Raw genomic sequence first — 22979 nt, 5'->3', positions numbered from 1 at the left:
ATTTTATGTCATTGGGCCCAAATTCTCCAGCAGCATGTGATACCTTGACTGGCAAAGTAGGCTTATGTGAGAAAGCAAGGGTGTGTGTGTTCGTGTAGCCTACTGCGTATGGTAGTGGGCCTATTTGGAAGAAAGTCCAGGGCCTTTTTTGTCCCAGTCCGTCCCTGCGCACACTCACATAATCACAAACACACACACACAGTATACAAGCATGCACACACACAGGCATGCACACACTCACGCGCACGCACACACACACACACACGTGCACACACACTCACGCACACATGCACACACCCCTACATCCACGCATATACGCACACTCACACACACACACAGACATAAACACACCCAGAAACACCTACACACACATACAAATACACACACATGCAGGCACACACACATACATACACAAATACACACACCCAACATACAAACACTAGAATGTTTTAAAAAGAAACTAAAAACTGAACTTTTTCATTCTGCATTAATTGATTAGTTTTTAGGTTTATTTTTATTTTTTATTTATTATTTATTTATTCTATTTTACCTCCTATTCATTCAGTGTTATTTCCCCTTGATCTATTTTTATTATTTTATTGTATTAATTACTATTGTTATTGCTGTTAATCTTTTATTTTTATTTTTGCTTCTTTTAAGCACATTGAATGACATTTTGTATGATAATGTGCTATATAAATAAACTTGAACTTGAACATAGATAAACACACACACAAACACCATTACCCCCCCCCACACACACACACACACACACACAAACACACTCACAAGCGCGCACGCACACACACACGCACACACACACAGAAGCATACACTAAAATAAACACACACTATGCACGCACTCATTTACACACACAAAAGTAGGAAATGGAGACAAATTGACAAGCATGATTTATTTTTGTGGCGAGAATGTGTGGGCGGCGGTCCTATTTTGTACCGCTCTGCGGTACATCTAGTTTTTGTAAGGGTTAGGCTATGAGACGTAAGCTAACCAGTTGGCTCTACACTGGTGACGAAGAGACTGAAAAAAGTAGCCTATGATACATGCCCTCAGTTTATTTATAACTGGCCAGGTTCATTTCCTTGTTCCAGTGATTTTACGCGAACCTTATTGCCTGGATTCCACTGTCTGCCCTTTAAAAGGTGCCGTGCACTTGTCACTTGACACTTCCGAGTCTGTCAGTCCTGGAGAGCGCGTGTGAACCATGCACTAGCAATATGCCTTTTGACTTGACAAAAATACGTGAATATTTCAACTGTTCAAATTGTCCTCCCTGGAAACATAAAAAAGACGGAGAAAACGGAGACAACCGTGAGACACATGACGGATACAACAACGATACATTTTCAGAGGATGAAGACCAAGAAGCTGAGGAAGAACCTGAACCCACAAAGTATTTCCCTCACAACTCCACAAAGCCAAAGAGAAATTTGCCGCCTCTGCCACTGCCACCAACGGATGAAAATCTAGGCATCTACAAGGCGCTGTGGCCGTTCGATGCGCGGGCAAAGGAGGAATTATCTTTTCAGACAGATGACTTGTTTAGAGTTACAGAGCGGACAGGGGACTGGTGGAAAGCGGAGAAACTCGTCAATGGAGAGGTGGTGGCCAGCGGTGTTGTACCCTATAATTATCTTGTTAAAGGAGACACATTAGAATCTCAGCCGTGAGTAAATACTTTTCCAATTTCGTTTTAGTATGGTTATTTTTCACGACGTGATAGGCCAATGTCTCTACTATTAGGGGTGTTGTTTTTGTTTTTGTCGATGGTAGGCTATGTTCAAATCACTCAGAATTGTACCTACTTTACTCACTATCTACGAACGATAAATTGATTGCGCTAATCATGACCATACTTGCCATTGAGGATACCGAGGTCTTTTTTCCATGCATGCTTCGGATACATTATGAGAGAAAGAAATATGTAGTTTATTATCAAGAAAGTCCTGATAAAGCCTCTGCAGCTGACAATGCAAATGTATTATTTGTTTATCATTATTTATAATATATGTATAATTTAGTAATATAGTTGGTAGTAATTTGGAAGTCATAAGTTAAACAAATGCTCTAATAATAAAAAAAAGTCTGACTTCCTGAAAGACAAAGTATGTTTCCAACATCATCAATCCTAAATACCATATGCATACTGTACACCTATGCAGACTAGTGGTTATTATGGACAGAGGGAACAAAAAAATCTTTTGTGTCAAGAAGACAGAGTTCCGGGGAACGAAACAAGAAAAAAATCTGCAGCATCAGAAGTGCCCAAGAGCACCAGTAGCCTCCATCATTCTCAAAAGGAAGATATTTAGAACCACCAACAGTTTTACTGCCTAGCCAAACAGAATAATTGAGGCTGAAGAGCCTTGGTCAAACAGGTAACCAAGAACGAAGTGGTCATTATGAATAGCGTCCAGAGACGAGACGAGAGAACCTTACAGATGGACAACTATCGTGCATAACTGTGTCAGGGACTGGTAGATGAGTCAGGAGAGAGGGAAAGATGGCTGCAGAAAGATATAGAGCAATCATGAGTGAAAACCTCCAGCTGCTCACCATGGGTTGAATGTTTACATTTCAACAAGACAATGACCTGAAGCATCTGTGGAGACCTGAAAATGGCTACACTGATGCAGTTCAAGTTGGTTGCGCTTGAATGATTCAGCCAAGTCAGCCAAGAAGTTAAGTCCTCAAGAAGACAGCTTCAGTCACCTCATGTATTATCACTGTAACTTTAGTTTAACATGTGATGTATTAACATGTGATGTATTTCCCAGGTGGTATTTTGGAAAGCTAAGTCGATTTGAGGCCCAAAACCTCCTCGTCACCTCTACAAATCCTGAAGGTGCATTCCTGGTGCGGCGCAGTGAGAAGGATGAAGTGGGATATGTCTTATCTGGTACTTTGGCCTTTGCACTCCTATAAAGCATAAGAGTTTACAGTAAACAGTTAATAGCTTCTCAGCAAATTTCAGTAATGAGTAACAATAGGGACACTTTGCAGATCTTATCAGACATTATCAAACTAAAATGTTAATAATGCTCTAGGTTTACAGTGAATGTACGTGGATCAGCACATTTCTTGTAAAGTTATGCAATATATTTTATGTCCTTTCATTTCTTCAATGACCCTGAATATCATGATACAACACAATAGGCTATATTTTGGCGATCTAAAATACATGGTCACTGGTGAATAGTTTAAACAAATTCTGGGGTTTGTTATGAAACGTTATCAAACGTCCGGCGCACTGGGCGCAAGAAGTTTGGGCCTTATGTTTCTTAATCAGTCATGGGTGTGTTTTTAAACCATGAGAGTGACATCTGTCATTCCCTTTAACAGCAAGCAGTGCAACTTCAAACAGTGCATTAGTATTTTGATGGTCACTGGCGCATTTGAAGGAATCTGCTGGCAGATAGACCGTATGGAACAGGTATTCCACTAAACCATGCTTTACTTAAACTACAGTATATAGCCTACACGCATCTGCCCTCATCTATTATTTGAACTCATTGGTAAAGTGAAGCTAACTTCACTGTATAACAGTTATACACAGTTACTTTCACTATTGACTGACAATAGGTTACCATTGAAAACATAGCCTGAAAAAAGCAACACTTACCCCAAAAATGTTCGAATGACTGAATAAAAAACCTAAGGATATTTATATTGCAGAGGAGTTGCTGCTTACATCTCGTGACAGTGCGTTTTCAGCTGCGCTCCATATGTGCCTCTCGCCTAATCACTTTTAAGCATCATTACCAATTTGCAAATTATGGTGAAAAACTACTCATTGTGAGACGTATTTCGTAATATCTTTATTATAATGATGTTTCCCATTGTAATCGTGTGCTTTGTAATGTTTTGCATGGTGAAAGTAATTGTGGTGAATAATTACTTAATATTAACTTAGACTGGCAAACTTCAGGAACACTCAGGAATCAGGTTTATTCTGTTACAAGCAGAGAGGGTAAAAATGGTCTATGGTCTATAGGCCATGGCACAGAGGCCACAGAGACTCTCTCTCTCTCTTCTTCAGTTTTCCATGTTCTAATTCTCATCAGTCTGACAATGCAAGTTAATCACTTTTGTATGGGTTAAACAAAGGAAGAATTGGCGGCAAAACAAGCCCACATGATTGGTTCTCCAGTTGGCATCAGACACACCTGCTCACACCTACTTCACACCTATCTGAAGAACATGAGGAGAGATATTTTATATATCAGAAATATCACTTATAGAATGTTCCAAACATTCTCACAATCAAATCATTACAATCCTTGTACTGAGACTATTACAATGATACCAAACATGAATATATTTACATTTCATGACACATGGATACATTATAGCAAGGTAACATCCTTTGTCTTGTGGATCTGATAGCCCTTGGAACCAATACATTAGCATTTCATTGGGGGAGGGGAGGATGTCTTTATTTAATGCCAAGATGGGCCACATGGCCACCAAAACCAGTCTTGAAACTCCAAAATAATTCCCATCAATGGATGTGCGCTGGTGGGCATTCCTGTGGACAAGAGAAGCAGGGTGTAGTTCACTGTTAATAATGTGCTCTTAAAATAACATATAAACAACTCGTCATGGATTTCTGACTAGGTTTCTCTTGGTCAGTGGCGTAATGCTTTTTAGGTAGTGTACGATAGCGATTTTTAGATAATGTGCTAGACCCCTCCTTAGGTTGTTAATTGCCACACCCCTTGGTTTTGCTCAGTAAAAGAGACGGGCATGGCGAAAAACTTGAGTGTACGATAGGAGCTTTGCGTCGTGATGATTATACGCTTTGCGCTGCGCTTTAGACCATCATGATAGGGCCCATTGACTCAGCTGACCTTTTGCTTTTGAATCATAGATAGGCCTCCTTTGATTCTCACTTCTCAGTGTAGGCCTGTAGATCTTGCCCATTCACACGTGTAGCAGTCATGTCTTGTTTTTTTTTGTACCCTTGCAGTGAAGGCAGATGATAAGGTGAAGCATTTCCAGGTCTTCCAGGGAGAGGAGGGGTGGTTCCATGTGGTTTCGAATCTGATGTTCCCAGATGTGGTGGCCCTGGTGACGCACTACAGAAGCCACTTGCTGTCCACCGTCCAGATTACAGAGGCCTGTGCCCAGGTAAGACCGTAAGACCTGTTAACTTACACTGCCAAGCCGGGCCTGATAAATACAGTATGTGCATGTGTGTGTGTGTGTGTGTGCATGTGTTTGTGTGTGTGTTGTGTGTGTGTGTGTGTGTGTGTATGTGTGTGTGTGTGTGTCCTGTGTGTGTGTAGATGTGTTTGTGTGGCATATTTTGTCTTGATTGTGACTGTGGTGTTCAATGTTACATCAACCTGCAACCTGCAGTAAGTGAGTACATACCGTAAGATGGAGGCTGCTGTAACATGAAACAAAATGATAAGAGGCACGCAACATTGGCCTTCATTTCTTTACTGATAACCATCTATCATGAAGGGAAGGATAGCAACAGTAGATTTGACACTAACACTAGAACAATTGCTATAAACAGGTCAGAAATTCCATACATTCTGGAGATGGGAAAACACCAGGTTTGCTGTAAACATCAATGAGTCATAAGCATTAGACGTGTGATTATGAAAGGCAGGTTTCATCAGACATCTCTGTCCTCATGTCTCACATTGTTATATATTTAGTCATCACAGTATCACTCAGGAAACCAGGACACCTAATTACAGTAGGAAACTGTAAGGAATGCTGTGTGTGTGTGTGTGCAACATAGGCTGTGTGTGTTGACAGAGGAAGCCAGAGCCACAGGATCTTTCCCATGCGACAGTGGAAGACTGGGAACTCCCCAAGGCTGAGTTCACTCTTGAAGAGCAGCTGGGCTCAGGTTACTTTTCAGAGGTGTACCGTGGAAAGTGGAAAGGCGTTGTCAATGTTGCTATCAAGGTCCTGAAGAAAAATGGTATGTCAGATGTATGGATATACTGTGTGTGTGTGTGTGTGTGTGTGTGTGTGTGTGTGTGTGTGTGTGTGTCTGTGTCTGTGTGTGTCTGTCTGTCTGTCTATTTATCTGTCTACGGTTTCTGCCTGTCTTCTGTATGTTTTACATAGTTTTACCATTACTTCATACAATAACATGCCCCTTTAAATGATTTGAATATTGCCATTCATATTGACATTGACATTGGCATTGATGGTAAGTTTTGAAGTACTCGTAACACTTTACTTGATGAGTGAGTTCATACCACATTCATAGCAGCTGTCATAAACTGCACATAAAGCATTCATGACTGTTTCATGAGACAAAACTCAACATTCATACCAAACCTTTCATGAATGTGGAAGACAGAACGACAACAACTTCAAAATAAAAAATAAAAGTCCAACAATCGCAAAGCAACATTGCCGTTTTTGTTCCAAACCTCTTACCTGATCACGTCACATCTGAGTCAATGGGCTAAATATTTCATGAATATCTTATGAAGTCTACATCAAATGTCACTTTACAAGTTGTGAAGTATTCATAATCACTGAGTTTAACACTGGGAGGTAAACTAGCCTACATTCAGCTGACCCATATTTTTGTAGCCTGGAACGGTTGGACATTCCCAGTAGCAAAAGATGAGAAATCATCTGCAAAGGTTACATCATAAAACAAATACATTTTTATGAAAAAATTGTTTGCTTGACCATGTTCTGTCTTTTTGGCACTAGAGCCCATTGACTCAGATGTGACGTGATCAGGTAAGAGGTTTGGAACAAAAACGGCAATGCTGCACAGTCATTTTTTCCACGTTAGTGGAAACCTGACGGGGAGTAATGCAGACTTTCCAGTCTCCCCTGTCTTTCAGTAGCTCCTGGATTACTAACCAACATCATTCAGTGCCATGTTTCCTCATGCTTGCTTGAGATACGTGGGTGGTGGAGGAAAGACTTCTTTTTCAAGCACAGATTATAGAGTTGAGATTGGCAGGTGGGAGGGCACCAAGATATACATTTTGTCTAATCAGTATTTATGTTATATACAGAATACCACAAAAGCTCTAGTTATAGTTAACTTTAGGTATAGTAATATGAGACATTGAAACAGTACTTAGTGTGGAATGAGGTTTTTACATGTCACGTTCAAATCAATTTGGATTTGCTGACTGTATACTTTGATATATCCACCCACTATTTGTATCTCACATATTCTCTCAGACAATCTTTGAATTACCCATATTCAGTGAATTCAGAATATAGAGTCACTGAGTTCACTTATGAATGATTTCAAATGTCTGTGAATCTTGCAGTGCTAACAAGAAGCCCTGAAGATGAAAATATGAATGAGTTGCCTTATATCAGATACACAGAAACTGACACCAGTACAACAGTGATAAATACATTTCATATTTTACCACACTGAGAGCATAGATGAATAGAAATTCCCTGACTTGTCTTATTCTCCTCTTACTCTCCTCCTCCTCTCCTCCCGTTCTCCTCTTACTCTCCTCCCGTTCTCCTCTTACTCTCCTCCCGTTCTCCTCTTACTCTCCTCCTGTTCTCCTCTTACTCTCCTCTTACTCTCCTCCTGTTCTCCTCCTGTTCTCTTACTCTCCTCCTGTTCTCCTCTTACTCTCCTCCTGTTCTCCTCCTGCTCTCCTCCTGTTCTCCTCTTACTCTCCTCCTGTTCTCCTCCTGTTCTCCTCCTGCTCTCCTCCCGTTCTCCTCTTACTCTCCTCCTGTTCTCCTGCTCTCCTCCTGTTCTCCTCTTACTCTCCTCCTGTTCTCCTCTTACTCTCCTCCTGTTCTCCTCCTGCTCTCCTCTTACTCTCCTCTTACTCTCCTCCTGTTCTCCTCTTACTCTCCTCCTGTTCTCCTCCTGCTCTCCTCCGGTTCTCCTCCTATTCTCCTCTTACTCTCCTCCTGTTCTCCTGCTCTCCTCCTGTTCTCCTCTTACTCTCCTCCTGTTCTCCTCCTGCTCTCCTCTTACTCTCCTCTTACTCTCCTCCTGTTCTCCTCTTACTCTCCTCCTGTTCTCCTCCTGCTCTCCTCCGGTTCTCCTCCTATTCTCCTCTTACTCTCCTCCTGTACTCCTCTTACTCTCCTCCTGTTCTCCTCCTGCTCTCATCTTACTCTCCTCCTGTTCTCATCTTACTCTCCTCCTGTTCTCCTCCTGTTATCTTACTCTCCTCCGGTTCTCCTCCTGTTCTCCTCTTACTCTCCTGCTGCTCTCCTCCTGCTCTCTTTCTGTTGTGTGTCAGATGCCCTGGATCACCGTGAGTTCCATCTGGAGACTCAGATTCTGAAGAGGTTGAGGCACAAGCACCTCATCTCACTCTTTGCCATCTGCACCGATGCCATGCCCTTCTACATCATCACCGAGCTCATGGCGAAGGGCAACCTGCTTCACTTCCTCAGAGGTTGTTGCCCCTCCCCCTTCCTTTAACCCCTCTCCGTCTGTGCCATCTTGTGTCAGTAGGACTTGGCGCATTTTTGGTGCATTTCTTAGTTTACTTTCCTCTTGCTCTTGAAATGAAATTGCCAAAACTACTAGTTTAACCTCCACATCATCTAGTCACTTATACACATCATAAAAGCAATATCTCATTATTTTGCACCAACAGCAAATGCTTTATGTGCATTATTGGTTCATTGCTTGAGTCATTACATGCAATTATGTTCAACCAGTTGTCAAATGTAATCTGTCAAGTATAATTTTGCCATTTCTATTCCATATATATTTTTTAAATATCCTCAAGATTCGTTAATTACTTATGTGTTTCACAATGGGTGAAGATAGAAGAATCAGTGAACAACCATTTCTTTAAGCTCAGAAGTGCATATCATGAATCTTCTTCAATTGTCAATACATATACATATGTATAGTGCTGCCAAAGGGTCGTTTCCTATATTCACATTTCTAATTTAGTGTATTTCCCCCTACTGTAAGATATTGTAGTACTGTAAAAAGGTATTAAAACAGTCTTTCATTCTGTTTGACAGTACTATAGGTCTTCCTTTCTTGTATGACATTGAATGACATCATCTGGTAACTATCTGCAATACAAACAGTATCTGACTGGATCTGCTCCTAGTTATTTTAATTCAATAATCAAGCCTTACATCCCCAACCGCCCACTGCGGTCTTCTAGTGAGCCTCTGTTGTGTCGACCAGTCATGAAAACTTAATTCCAGACTCTTTTCTTCAGTGGTTCCATGTTGGTGGAATGAATTACCCAGTGCTCTCCGTTCTTGTGGTAGTTTTGGGTCGTTTAAGAGGGGTCTAAAGACATTCCTATTCAACATATACTTAGTTGTTTAAGCACTTATGTGTTATGGTTTGTATAATGTTGTTTTATTTTAATTGGGCTGTTAATTAATATGACATTATTGTTTATTATTGATATTCTCCTTAATGTAGTCTTAGCATGTCATTGTTTTTATATTATTGATTGAATGGACATTATTGTTTTATTATTGCCTTTCCCCTTTTTTTCATTGCTTTTTTTATTAGGCTATTGATTGAATTGATTATTGTTTATTATAACTATTCTCCTTATTATATTTGACCAACATTCTAATCTGTTCTCTGTTCAATTTTAAATATTATTATGTTGTTTTGTATTTATCTGTCGCTTTGGACAAAGGCGTCTTTTAAATCCATAACCATAACCATAGTATTGTAGAAGTATACTGAATGAATTTATATAGATATATAGATTACTATAGATAGTAATAGAAGGGAAATTATTATCCTGGCCAATAATATTCCACATAAAGTAATGTGTAACATTGTACAGCTGAAATTGGTATGTCACACAGACAAAGATTAACATATCACATTTTCAATCATTTTCCTATACGTAACAAAATAGTTCTACTATTTTACTACTGTACTACTGTAATGTTACTGAAAACATGACTAACCATTTTAACTATCTTATTCATAATTAATGGTACAAGGACTTGTTACAGTTACATGCTTTTGCAGGTTATCCACTGTGTAGTGCAGTTTGTACTAATTGTATTGTGAAATGCACTTACTGTTGGGCAAACTTTAATGATTATTGGAGAAATGCACCAAAGTGACTGAGAACGAGTGTAAAGCCTACCCAGAAGAAAGGCCTGAATCTGGTCAAGCAAGTTTTTCTTTGAGATTTTTTTTTGTCTTTTGTCTTTCAACATATTATTTCTTCACCTACTTATGTATTCACATTCCTAAAATATGCACTGGTTACTTATTTTACTGGTTACAGCTTCTCTGTAAGTATTTGTTTTTATTATTTTTATTTTTTAACATTTGAGTAGGAGTAATCACTCATGTATCTCTCTCTCTGCTGCAGATCCAGAGGGACAGAGTATGGACTTACTCTCCCTGACGAACATGGCCATTCAGGTGTCCGATGGCATGGCCTACCTTGAGTCAGAGAACAGCATCCACCGTGACCTGGCCGCACGAAATGTCCTGGTGGGAGAGGGAAACATCTGCAAAGTGGCAGACTTTGGCCTTGCTCGAGTCATCAAGGTCGTCCATCAGACTAACTTTCAGTAGCTCTTTTTGTTTATATATCTATATATTTTAAATGTAATGTTAAACCTGTAATTTAGTTGTATAATGTAGTTACCTGTCATCAACATTTGACCTCAGGAGCCATTTTATGTTTCGGATGACAAGAAGATCCCGTATAAGTGGTGTGCTCCGGAAGCCATTAGCCACGGAAGGTTCTCGAACAAATCAGATGTCTGGTCGTTTGGAATACTGCTTTTTGAAATCTTCAGTTATGGAGGATCACCATACCCAAGTAAATGTTTGCACCAGCGTGGTAGTGTAGCTGTATGCATGTGTCTGATAGGTATTTCTACATGTGAAATTGTCAATTTGTGTACATACTACATTAGTGTTTAGAGTTATTTTTGTAAACAGACAGACAGACAGACAGACAGATAGATAGATAGATAGATAATTAGATAGATAGATAGATAGATAGATAGATAGATAGATAGATAGATAATACCTGATACAGGACATAAGCCCAACACTTCAGCTATGTTGTTTGCGTCTTGCAGCTTATGCAACCCATGAGATATTCCAGCTCATCAACAGCGGATATCGGTTGCCTTGCCCATCCAAATGTCCAAGGCACATTTATGACATCATGCTGATGTGCTGGAGCGATTCGCCAGAGGAACGACCCGACTTTAAGGAGCTCCGATCCCTTTTGCAGTCCTCTCATCGCTACGATGAGTGTACACCAGAGAGCTGTGTTGACGATCCAGAGGCACTAGGGGGCAGTGATGAGTGAGAGACAGAGCAGGATGCAACCATGTCTAGGGAGCAACCACACGGTGGCAGCCGTTGGAGAGAGACTTCACATCCATTGCACGCATGTGGGTTTAAGAACTGGGGTTCTGGGGTTCTGGTGGTGCCATGTGGGCTCTGTGGCAGACCGATATGCGACATGAACTAGGCAAACACCTCCGCCACATTCCTTTCAGTGGGCTGAAGATGTTGTGACATGTATTACTGTTTGGATCTGCGTGAGAATGCCAGTGCCTGTCTGGAACAATGTTGTTCTTACACTCTCAAACAGGATCTAGAATGTGTGTTTTTTTCTTCTGAAAACATGAATCTATGACCTAAATTACCAGAATGTGTTAAGTAATATATTATATATAATTAATTAATTGTGATGATCATTACAATGATCGGTAACACTTTACTTGAAGGTATATACATAAGAGGGACATGACACTGTCATAACTCTAACCCTAAGCCTAAGCTTAACCATAACCCTAACATGACATGATGACAAAAACTGAATGACACTTTGTCAAAATTCTGAATGACAAAAACCGAATGACACGTTTATGACTTGTTTGTAATGTTTATGACACGTTCATGACAGTGTCATGTTATTGTTATGTAGATACCTTCAAGTAAAGTGCAACCCAATGATCTTCCTTTCACTACCTTTTAATTGAGAACCCTCTGAATGATACCTGCGTATACTGCAAGCATACTGTATATGTTGAACAGTAGGTACTTTTGAGCCACTGCTGTCTGAAATGGGGCCTTGATAACAAAACAAACCCATGATGATTACATCATACATATACTACAATATGTTGTGACATATGAATATTACTCAGTGACATATAATACATTGACAGATGAAAATGCAGAGAATTGATTTTATAGCTGTCATTATTGTCTGGGTTTTTTTCCTCTTCATTCAGGTCTAATTGAAGGTCACAAATTATTATAGTGACAGTGTCACACATTATTAACAACCTCAGAAAAGAGTTATGTAAACAAGTAAAGTACGGTACGTACTGTGTGTTTGCTATTGTAGGGCCAAATTTGGTGGAGTGTCCCAGGTGATGTTTTTGCCAACTCCTACCTCCTGCCAACAAATTGGGGAATTCCTAGACCACCGACACTGCCATTTTCTCATCTGGGGGTCATGCTTGCGTGCTGGCAGTTTCAGATGCTTGTGGAAAACGTGAGGAAGGAACCTGATATGTTGCTCTCTGGTTGAGGCTCAAGACATGTCCCAATCACTTGGATTGAATGGGTTTTTCCACTCCTTACCACAAGGTTGCAGTAGCCTGCTTTGGCAACAGGGTGTCACTAGAGAGGAGTGTTTATCCAATCCAAACAAATATCTCAACCCAAAGCCTGGCACATTTCAATGCCCCAAGCTCATGTTCCAACTAGTTAAAACAAGACATCAGACAGAGACAGACATAATTCAGAAAGAGATAGATAGATAGATTGTTTCAACAAGATAAAGCTTGTGTTTCACAGTTCACTATGATAACAAGAATAAAGCATATTGCTTTAATTGCAAAGCCTTATAGTACTCCTTGCCCAGTATTACCATGTTACGGCCGGCTCGTTTACTGACCGCAACATAAAGGGAGACAGGCAACCAAGTTCCAATTTATAATTTTATTTATAATATTTATTAAGATTAAGCAAAAATAATATTACCAAACATAAAGTGTCTAGGGGGAAAATGAGTGTTGGTGTGCGTGTATGTGTGAATGCAATGTCAGCATCAGTATGTAAGATAACTAAATGGTAGACAAAGGAAGATAGCAAGATTAGAGAGAGAAAGAGTAAAGTGCCAGTGCAGAGGAAAGTCTAAATGGCGCCTGCAAGAGAGAAGAAAAGTGCCTAAAGGGGAGGAGAGGAGAACTCCTTATATAACCACACCCTGATGCAGGTGTACACAATCAACCTAATTTACCTAATCAGGCCCTACCTGCCCGTGCACTGACAAGGAGAGGCCTGAAGGGGGACAGGGGGTCATGACATACCACAATAATTGTGAATACTAATAGTGATTTATAACAAAGTAATAGTGAGACACAGATTGATTACAAAGTCCTTGAAACCATCTACAGTTACAATGTTCTCATCATTTCTTTTTACTGTGGAGATGCTGTCATGCAGACCTGCCTCTTTCTCTCATTGCTTTGCTCACATGCACATTCACACAACCAGATGGTCACGACCATGCTTTGTGCATGCCCCCTACGCATGCTGCACCAAAAATAGACCCTCAGTCGGGCTGTTGCTTTTAATACAGCAGGCAGCCAGATAAACCCGTCTCAGCACCTCGCCAGAAATGGAACGGTGTAAATATTACTTTTCAACTTTAATGGCTTTGGTTACTTCCAGTATATTCTCCTGTCTGACCACTGACCGGCAGGTAACCAGACACTTGGAGATGTCCAGCTTGGAAAAGGTTAAGAGTAGGGCATAGATGTTGGGTAACCTTTTTCAAACCAGGAGGTATTTCTCACAGGTCGTGAGTATATGTTTTGTGAGCTCTCACTGCTGCATGGAGGCAACAGGAGGTAGCAGCCGCCACGGCATTGCCCCCCCCTCCAAATTTGCCCCAGATTCCTCATTTACCCTGATGACCTCAATGAAGCGCTGTGGCAAATGTTCAAGGGGTGACCCCATATGCCTGTACGGGGAAAGAAATGCATCCCAGGGCTGGTGTGAAAGCACCAACCAGAGAGCTAGTAATGAGAGAGATAGGGCTAGTGGGCTATAGTTTCCAACATCACATCAAGGGGCCTACAAATGTGGCGGTCCACCGAGATTTGTCCCTGTATGCCTGATGACCAACACATCACTGGACACACTACCCCTGCTGTGTTCTGGTGGAGCGTCCAGCCCGTGGGATGAGAAGAGGGGGAAATGGAGACGAGTCTGATTAGTCACCCGGTCATGTCAGTCATAACTACTGGCACACACCTTGGTCATAAGCTGAACACGACAGCTCTTTTTACATTATTCAGTGGGTCAAATGTGGTCACCATGTTTCTTTGAGAGGAAGCTCTTGTCTCAATATTTCAATTAATATTTTTTTCCAAAACATATACCTACTAAAAGTCTCATCCTGTAAGTAAATAAAGCAGAAGAAAATACAGAGTATATTGATTAATTAGAACTGTTTATGACAACATGTTATTCACTAAAACCCATAAAATTGTGGGAGCTGAACTGGAGTGCATCACTTCAATATCTGACAAAGGACCCTGAACAAACTGATCAACATCTTGGACAATGAGTGTCATCCACTCCACAGCACTATTGTAAAGCAGAAGAGCCTGATCAGCTGGAGACTTCGCTCACTGCCTTGCACAACAGACAGACTGAGGAAGTAATTTGTCCCCAGGGCCATTGAACTGTTCAATGCTTCACCTAAGGGAAGAGCAGAGATAGACTTCTCCGCATAGTCTGTCTGCCTCTTCACCCCCTCCATGTTTGGATACTGTCTGTCCACTAGCCACTTTTTACCACTGTCTTACTGCCTCACTGTTTGCGTGCTATATTAGCACATATGCATAACCCTTCCCTCCATGCCACAGCTGAATTGTGGCCACACTTATACCTTTTTTTAATATAGTCATATATACATAATATAGTCATATATATACTGTATATTTAAGAATCACAGGCTCAGTCCCTGCCTCAGTCATTGCAAGCGCCTCTTGATTAATCACCCACTATGTGGATACTGTTTTTAGAATTGATTTAGTTTAAGTGTTATTTAGTATAATTTGTATTTTAGTATATTTAGTATATTCTTTATCTTCTACTGTCCTTATTGCTTAGTTGTGTTTTTTATATTATATACTTTTAATTACTTTTTTCTGCTGTTAGTGAATGTGTGTGTGATGTCTATGCTACTGAGACCTTGAATTTCCCCTAGGGATCAATAAAGTATCTATCTATCTATATATCTAAAAGCCCAAAAAAGCTTTAACCTTTCACACGGTTACGTGGAGTTGTTTGTCAAATCTAGGAATTTCTCAGTGCTTCCCTTCATTTAGAGTCATTGGGTGCGCCAGACAGACAGGGACTTCTCCAGCCGGCCCCATAGGTTTGACTAGAACACCCGTACCAATCAGAGCTCTCTGTTTTTTTTGTTTTTTTTTGTCATAGACAGGGATTGCGAGGTTACTCTGTATAAAGGTGAACATGTGTTTTAGGGTCTGCAAAGCAGCGGAAATGTGTGTGTGTTTGTGTGTGTGTGTGTGTGTGAGAGAGAGAGAATGTTGGAGGTATGAGAGATGCTTTTCACATGTTACTAAGCAGCAATAAACAAGAGAGATAAACAAACGATAATAGTTCAACATCAAAAGGGTTTTAAGCAAAGCTGATTATTGCTGTTATTATTTTTTGAACATTGATACGGTGGCCAACAAATTCATGTTTTGATAACTGTTAGCTTTCACTGGCTGACTGCCTTTGTTTTGATAGCAGCCCATACAAACACTCTTGAGAATATATTCTTGTAGTCCAGGTGCTGTTTTTCAGCTGATGTATACATACATGACACATGATACTGGCACTCTCAGTGGGCTACAAGGAAGCACATTTGTCAGTAACTTAGATCTAAACGTGGACTTCAAGCTTGGTACTTCAAGTCTGTATTTTGAGATTTGCCCAGGGCATCACCATGCCACGTGGCACTGCCACAACGTGACCAAGTAACCCCTCAGGATGCCACCCAAAACGCACGTGCGTGTTAAGACCCCCGCCCCCCACCCAAGTTTCACCGATGTATCCCAGGAGCTTTAAGAATGACTTGCTTAGTGGCTGCTGAGAATAGGAGCCATTGTGACACATGTGAAACACAAGGCAGCATTAGTGAGCAGTGGGTAGACGTTTATAAAATAAGGAGCACATTAAAGGAATCGAGATTACACCCATGTCCAGTTGCTGCTTAATTTCCTGTAATATATTGTTTATGGCTATTCAGACTACCTCCTATAATGGCCCCCAACAAAAGATAGATTTTGATCTCCAGGGTAAGGTTGTGTGAATTTGGTGAGACCAACCAAAGAATAAACTACATACATAATGTGTGTAACATGCATAATTTGCTGTTGATGATTTCCCCTCATGTTTTGATGAAATAGACGGTAATGAGGGAGAGCATGTAAAAATGTATTACATTTAGAAGTTTAGTTTACAGAACCGCTATATAACAGGGGTGAGGACTTGAGAGCACACTTAAATATAGCCCAAATATGGAGTTTATTTCAGTTCAGGTATTTGGAACAACATGTCTTATGCTTGTGTGTTTCTAGTCCATCAGAAAGAGAAGTGGACATTGGAGAGTGAAGGGTCAAGTGAGGGGCCGAGGGTAGGGAAACCTTTGGCATCTCTCTGACAACTCTTCTAGAGGAAAAAATGCATTTGCCCTTTCAATTGACTTTTCACCTACTGAACACTAAGTGTCTCTTGGTAGGCTATATGGTATGGAAGTCCTTTGAATTATTTTGGCCTCCCATTTTATGGCATATTGCCCTTCATTTAAGAGCAGCAGGATGTGCCTCTGGTCTCTGCTCTTAATTTTTCGGGACAGCGACTGCGCCTGCAGGTGGAAAACCGTAACGGTTTCCCCATAGTGTGTCACATCGTGCTCCCAATCGACAAACAAACTGCTAGGAACAGGTTGCACATCGGTCTCTTATCTGAAAGCACAGCAGAGCCCGAGGTTACACAACCAGGGATTGTGTGTTTGAGAGTGAACGAAGATGTGGGTGAGGGCCTGGTCCCAGTGGAAATAATAACAGATTAAGGAAAGATAATGTGTGAACAAGAGAACACAGGCGGGCCTGAGTCTGTTGCAGTGTTGTTCTTCCTGATCTGATCGTTGTATTTACGAATCTTGTGAAACAGATGTTCTAGCATGTGTTAACGGAAACTCCACTGAAGCTGTCAAACGTTATAGCTTTTCAGTGGAACCTCTTGATACTTGAGTTATGATACAAATTCAAATTCAAACAATGAATACTTTTTGTATTTCCAGCATTTCATCTGGCTTTTGCCAATAATATGCACATATGTCACATGTAAAGCAAGTCCTCGATCAACTGGTAACAAAATAGTTGTTGAGAAAAGAAAGCAAATGTCAACATGTATGACGAACAAAGGGAATTAACAACATAACAATATCATGATGTTCACTGTAGGTAGTAGAGCTCCTCGGTTTTGTAAATCCTGAGGATATGGTCCCTCTTTCTCTCTGGTGGGGAGACCTCACACATTGACCTCTCTTACTTAACAGAACTATAAATGTGCCCTATGACTGCTGCTTGCTGCTTGCCAAATGGAAACATCCCAAAGGAAAGGAAATTGGCCCAGTATCTTGGACCGAAAACTATGTCTCTTTGTAGGCTATATAGCATAACATCCCTCATTCAACCCCCACACCTCCAAACTATTTGCTCCTGGCTGTCTCACCAGCAGGTGCAGTATTATATAAAGGGTATTAGTGACTAGTTTGGATCTCATCTTATCTAACTAGGTATTTTAATCATGTCCAGGAGCTTTAAAGCCATGCACTCTGCGCTCAATCACACAGATGGTTGAAGGCCAGTGGAAAACAAACCTGACGTTAGTTAGTCAGTGTTTCCAGCTGGCAGATTAAGGGGTCACTCTGTACAATTAGATTGTTTTGTCTGTGCCATTGTAGCGCACAGGTGATAACAAAATAAAGTATATCAACAACAACTTATGTAAACCATTATAGACATAGTAGGAATAATTTGTTACAAATAATTTTTATTAGTAGTATTTATTATGTTTACAGGGATACTAGTACTGTTCACATGTGCTCTACCATGTAGAATGTTACTAAATGTATAAAGACTTCGTTACAACCAATGTATAGTTAAACCTTCGTAGTTATTACAAATGAAACATGGTTATAACCTGTGTAGAAAGTAGCAGAATGGTATTTGTTGTATTTGACTAGATGTGGATCAGCCATATCTGCAGATCCAATATCTAATATTTTCAATGGTAGCTTTAGAGGCGTGAATAAAATAGACTATAAGCAAATTCTGACTTTCCTAATTAAATAGGTAATCAGAGAAATCAATGGGAAACCTGACCAATCTGGTTATTGCTTTGACAAGGTTTTGAAAAGATAAGATGGTAAGCAGGAAGAAGCTTCAAAAGCAACTTTATTCAATGCAAACATGATGACAATGAGAGCACAGTAACAAACAGGATTATGCTCTACAGGCTTCAAGCCACAAAATGACAACTTTTTTGGCCTCTTTCACATTTTATTATATAGTAATTACAAAACCAGGAAAAATACTTACAAATAGTTTTACAACAGTCTATCTACAGAGTAAAAAAAGCTAATATTTAAAACAGAGCCACCAACGCCTGTATCTTCCTGAGATGGCATCTGGGGGTTGACGGATGGATGAGGTTAGGAGGGTCAAGCTTGGGGTCGGGCTAGAACAGGAGCAGGGTGGGTTAGGAGTTCCAGGCCCGGGTGGGATGGGGAGGTGTGGGGAGGGGTAGGGGTGGTGTTTGGGTGGTGGGCTCAGGGGGAGGGGGAAGTTCCTGCCTCCGCCTTCCCAGAGTCGCTGGTTTCGCTGGACTGCCTCTTCAGCACCATCTCCCTGGCTATGCAGGTCACCTGCCCATTGGATACGGTGTAGGTCCCGTCCCTGTACACCATCAAGGAAAGATAAATGATCTATTAGTTTTACATTCTGATTGGCACCCCTTCACCATTCATTTTAGAGAGTCAGGCTTTCTATAGGTTTCCATTGTTTCGCATGTTGACTTACTTCTTTGAGTCGGTGCCGCTGGGCATTCCAGGCTGGCCCTTTGCAAAGAAGAAGGAAGACCACCAGTGACCTGAGTCTTGTCTGGCTACACCTGAAACAATGAATGCAAATAAGTTAACGTATAAAGACTTGTAGGAAACTTCAGTAAAATTAAAATGGTAGTGTGATAACTACAAATCCATCATTTCAGTATATACTTTCAGTAATATGTTGCTTAGCATTAACTTTGTGGCCATTCTTACCTGGTGGGTGAGGAATGACCTCCCCTGAATACTCCGAACTGCCACAGGAACTGTTGCTAGATGTTGATCCTATGCGCCCTGCAAAAATGTATGAAAGAAATGTATGAGAAATGTATAAGAATGTGTACAATTTCACCCTTAATATAGGTAACTCAATTTTATTACAATGTCACTTCAAGATATTATAGGCTGATCAAAATAATATAAATTGATGAATAATTGCTTCTGACTCATACTCACTTCGGTAGTAGTCATGGGTGGCGATGAGAGATCCGCTGGATGGAATTGCTGCCATTTTTCTTGAAAATGTACACGTCAACCTTGTAAAGATGGAAAATCTGTAGGCAAAAATAAAGTGACCCACATGAGTGTTGGGAAATGACTGCAAAGAGATACAGGCATGAGGTAACGACTGGACAGATGGAGGTCTTTCAGGCAGAACAGCGGTCAAAGGATATCGGACTTTAACATGAGTTTTGTTTGCGTTCATTTAGTCAAGGTCTTCCCAGCAGGTATCATGCAATGCTTCATTGCTTCATATAACAAGGCTCCCCTATCAAAACTTTTTTCAGCTTTGTAGTTACGAAAAGGACTACAGAACAGAGTTGTAATTCTTGTAAGGACAACTCTATATCAGGTTAGTCTGCTACATTCAAGAGCTGGAGGCCCTTAAGAGGATGGGGTTTTGTAAATGCTTTAAGGGCAGTGGCCTGCTATGGCCTCTCTGCCTTCTCCACATTCCCCTACAGAACCTGAGTTCTGGTGTTATGTGCAGACAGCTGGAGCAGGAGTAGGATTCCATTCCCCCTCCAGACTTCTGCCAGCAGCTTAGGAGCCAGTTACTGCCCAGGGCATGGGTCCGTGCGTGCCTGGTGCATGCATGCACTAGCTCCTATTGTAGGCTTAGGTCTACTGAACAAAACCAACTACTGTGTCCTGTGTGCATACTACATTGCATGAACCACTCCTGGCTGCGTGACTAGAATATTTGGGGCTCCAACAGTACCCTTGACATTTTACAAGCCATAAGTATAAAGACAATTACATGATAAATATAGCTGGCTAAAATCCCTCATGGCACAAATGTTTTAGCCACTTCATAGCCAGTCTACTTCAGAAACAGTGGCTCAATTTTCCCCATCAATTTTTGCCCACTGCCTTTTCAATTAAATTGGAAAAATGTTGTGAGTGCTTTTGCCTGCCATTCTCATTGTGGGAAAGGACAAGCAAAGCGCCTGTATCAAGTTCCAGATTGAGGCGGATTTTAATACCGTGCGTGCGGGCAGGCTAATGCCCGTTTGTGCCACATAGCGCACCTCTCAAGGATAAATCGATAGCTCTCACATCTAGATGGAAGCAGCATGCGCATAAATGCAAAACCGACTTAGAGACGCTAGATTTGATATCGCCCACAGTAGGATAGCCTACTTGAAGGGACGTAATTTCGCACGTGCCACGTGCATTAAAAATCATTCGCACAGCTGGACAGACACACGTGACACTTGCAAAGCAGAGAGGGTGCCAGTGATGCCAAGGAGGACAGCGACAGCTGACACAAGCAGGCATACTGAGGTGGGGTGCATTTGGATGCTTACCTCACAACAACCCTTTTCTGGTAGAGAACGTGTAAATGAAATTTGATAGCCTACTTCTCCGTCTAATGATATTCATACTATGATAAAGAACTGAAAAACAACAAGAAAAAGAAAACAAAGCCTTTCTCAGTTTAACCGACGCAGACGAATCTGCCATGTTGCTAAAAACAAATGAGTCTCAGAATTTAGGAGAACCCCTCCATAGGGTATAGGCCTATAGGGCCTTCAATTAGGCTAAAACAGTGATATGTCAGTATTAAGCTAGACTAGGCTACTACTAATGATTGCAATGGCCTATACTGATAGACATCCATGGGTCCTTCTTTATCTTCAATCACAGATTTGATTTGACCTTGTCTGTGTCTCAATGCTACACCAACCTGTACAGGTGAGGTCAGCACGAAGACAACATTTCTGGAAAGACCTCTTGGTGACGGTTATATTTGTGTATGCTATGGCCCATTGGCAAATACCTATATTGGCTACATTTGGTCCCTATAATAACTTTGGCATTGGCCTGCAGACCATGCACACACCAATATTCTACACAAATTTCTCAAATGTCTTCCTTACCTTTTAAATATGGTGTAGCCTACGGTGATGTGGAAGGAACACCAACTGCGATTCAGGATGACGGTCGGAAGAGAAGGCGAGTAAACGCTAAGCGACAGGGCCCATTTGATGAGTTTGTCAGGTGAGACGCTCGATAGGTCCTTCTTTAGCTTCAGGTTTGATCTGGTATAGTGGGATGAACCTGTTTATAGCTTAGGTTAACATGACGTCAAGCTACGATCCTCCTCCTGGGAGGCGCTAGGACTAGACAGGCACTGTCGTGTCAGTTTCCATGCACGAAAATGTTGCCAAACATGAGGAACGCAGCCAGCTGTCGCTCTCTGCAGGGAGAAAATTCAAGGACAGAGAGAAGCACGTAAACAACATGATGCTGCCCATGCGTGTTTGACAACATTGTAACAGGTCTCATTGTGTCCGAGGCAACTGCCATTTCCATTAGCCTACCATTCTAATTTGATGGTAACCTTTTTAATTCATCATGGTTGTGATGAATTGGACTCAACATTTTCTCAATAGAACATAACCTTAAAATAACACCAAATACAATGAATATATCATCGTAGATTCGTGAGTGTACATCCCTGGTGGTCTAGTGGTTAGGATTCGGCGCTCTCACCGCCGCGGCCCGGGTTCGATTCCCGGTCAGGGAAGGAATGTTTTGTTCTCGTCCTGTTAACCAGCATAAATGGTTGTGTATTATTACTATAGCCTACAATCCGTAACACGTCAGAGAATTGTATGGAAATGCCACGGCACACATTAAGAAGTGGGAAACCGTATCCTAATAGGCAAGTAGCCTACATATGGCTGCGTTAGCCTACCTACAACGTGGAAACATTTAGTGGCACCTTATCGCCACCTATTGCCACTTTGAAAAATTCGTTCTGACTAACAAAATATTAACATGTAAAAAACCACACTATTAGGCATTTTTTAATCCACTCATTATTCTTTTGCTCTAAAATAATACCACAGACATAGGCTACTGTTTTCTATCCTTTATTGAAGTCACCAAAAGCAATAAATATCCATTGTAACTTGAATCAAAGTACTGTCAAAAATTAATATATGTATACTAGTACTATCATAATTAAAATGTGATCCCCATGGCCATTGATCATGACACAACCCACCCGACCTTACATCAGACACTTGACCTGTTAAACTGAGTGCTTATGCAAAATGTAGTTCCCACAAATGCACCCAAGGCCGCTATTGCAATGTGTATTTTAACTATTCCTTAAATGTTTTGACTGAGAGGTAACGTCACTTCATTTTCTGACAATAGTCTGATACAGCTTCTCCACAATAACACAAAAGACAATCTACAATGAGAAACAAACACCAGGTTTTAACATAAATTCTGGCAAATATAATCTTGCCACCCTCAAAAGAAAAGAAAAGCCCTATTGTGCATTTAGACATTTAAGTTACTGTGACCAGGATTTTGCATAGAATAAAC

The 22979-nt window shown here is 40.9% G+C and overlaps 2 protein-coding genes and 1 non-coding gene across 3 annotated transcripts; 2 read left to right on the top strand and 1 right to left on the bottom strand.

Annotated features, from left to right (window-relative positions):
• The first annotated feature begins 1118 nt into the window (after positions 1-1118).
• On the top strand, positions 1119-12178 carry LOC143114398 (protein-tyrosine kinase 6-like). The gene is made up of 8 exons (XM_076275980.1): positions 1119-1687; positions 2799-2920; positions 4991-5151; positions 5794-5962; positions 8244-8402; positions 10326-10507; positions 10631-10784; positions 11050-12178. Exons 1-8 carry the CDS (start codon positions 1239-1241, stop codon positions 11283-11285), a joined length of 1632 nt encoding a protein of 543 aa, XP_076132095.1. The 5' UTR covers positions 1119-1238; the 3' UTR covers positions 11286-12178.
• Positions 12179-18465: 6287 nt separating this feature from the next.
• On the bottom strand, positions 18466-21666 carry ppdpfa (pancreatic progenitor cell differentiation and proliferation factor a). Its single transcript, XM_076276752.1, has 5 exons — positions 21518-21666; positions 19590-19687; positions 19350-19427; positions 19108-19198; positions 18466-18984 (listed from the first exon to the last, which is right to left on the bottom strand). The coding sequence occupies exons 2-5, from the start codon at positions 19642-19644 to the stop codon at positions 18858-18860; spliced, it is 351 nt and encodes a 116-aa protein (XP_076132867.1). The 5' UTR covers positions 19645-19687; positions 21518-21666; the 3' UTR covers positions 18466-18857.
• A 429-nt stretch (positions 21667-22095) lies between these two features.
• trnae-cuc (transfer RNA glutamic acid (anticodon CUC)) lies at positions 22096-22167 on the top strand. The gene has a single exon. It is a non-coding gene; the product is annotated as a tRNA-Glu (tRNA).
• The last annotated feature ends 812 nt before the right edge of the window (positions 22168-22979 follow it).

This window comes from Alosa pseudoharengus, unplaced genomic scaffold (assembly GCF_046254945.1).
Source record: "Alosa pseudoharengus isolate Yale_2024_CS ecotype anadromous, Long Island Sound unplaced genomic scaffold, YU_APseudo_1.1 YU_APseudo_1.1_scf_9, whole genome shotgun sequence".
Lineage (NCBI taxonomy): Eukaryota > Metazoa > Chordata > Actinopteri > Clupeiformes > Clupeidae > Alosa > Alosa pseudoharengus.
The sequence above is the reverse complement of the archived record's forward strand: the minus strand, read 5'-3'. Positions and strand labels throughout refer to the sequence as shown.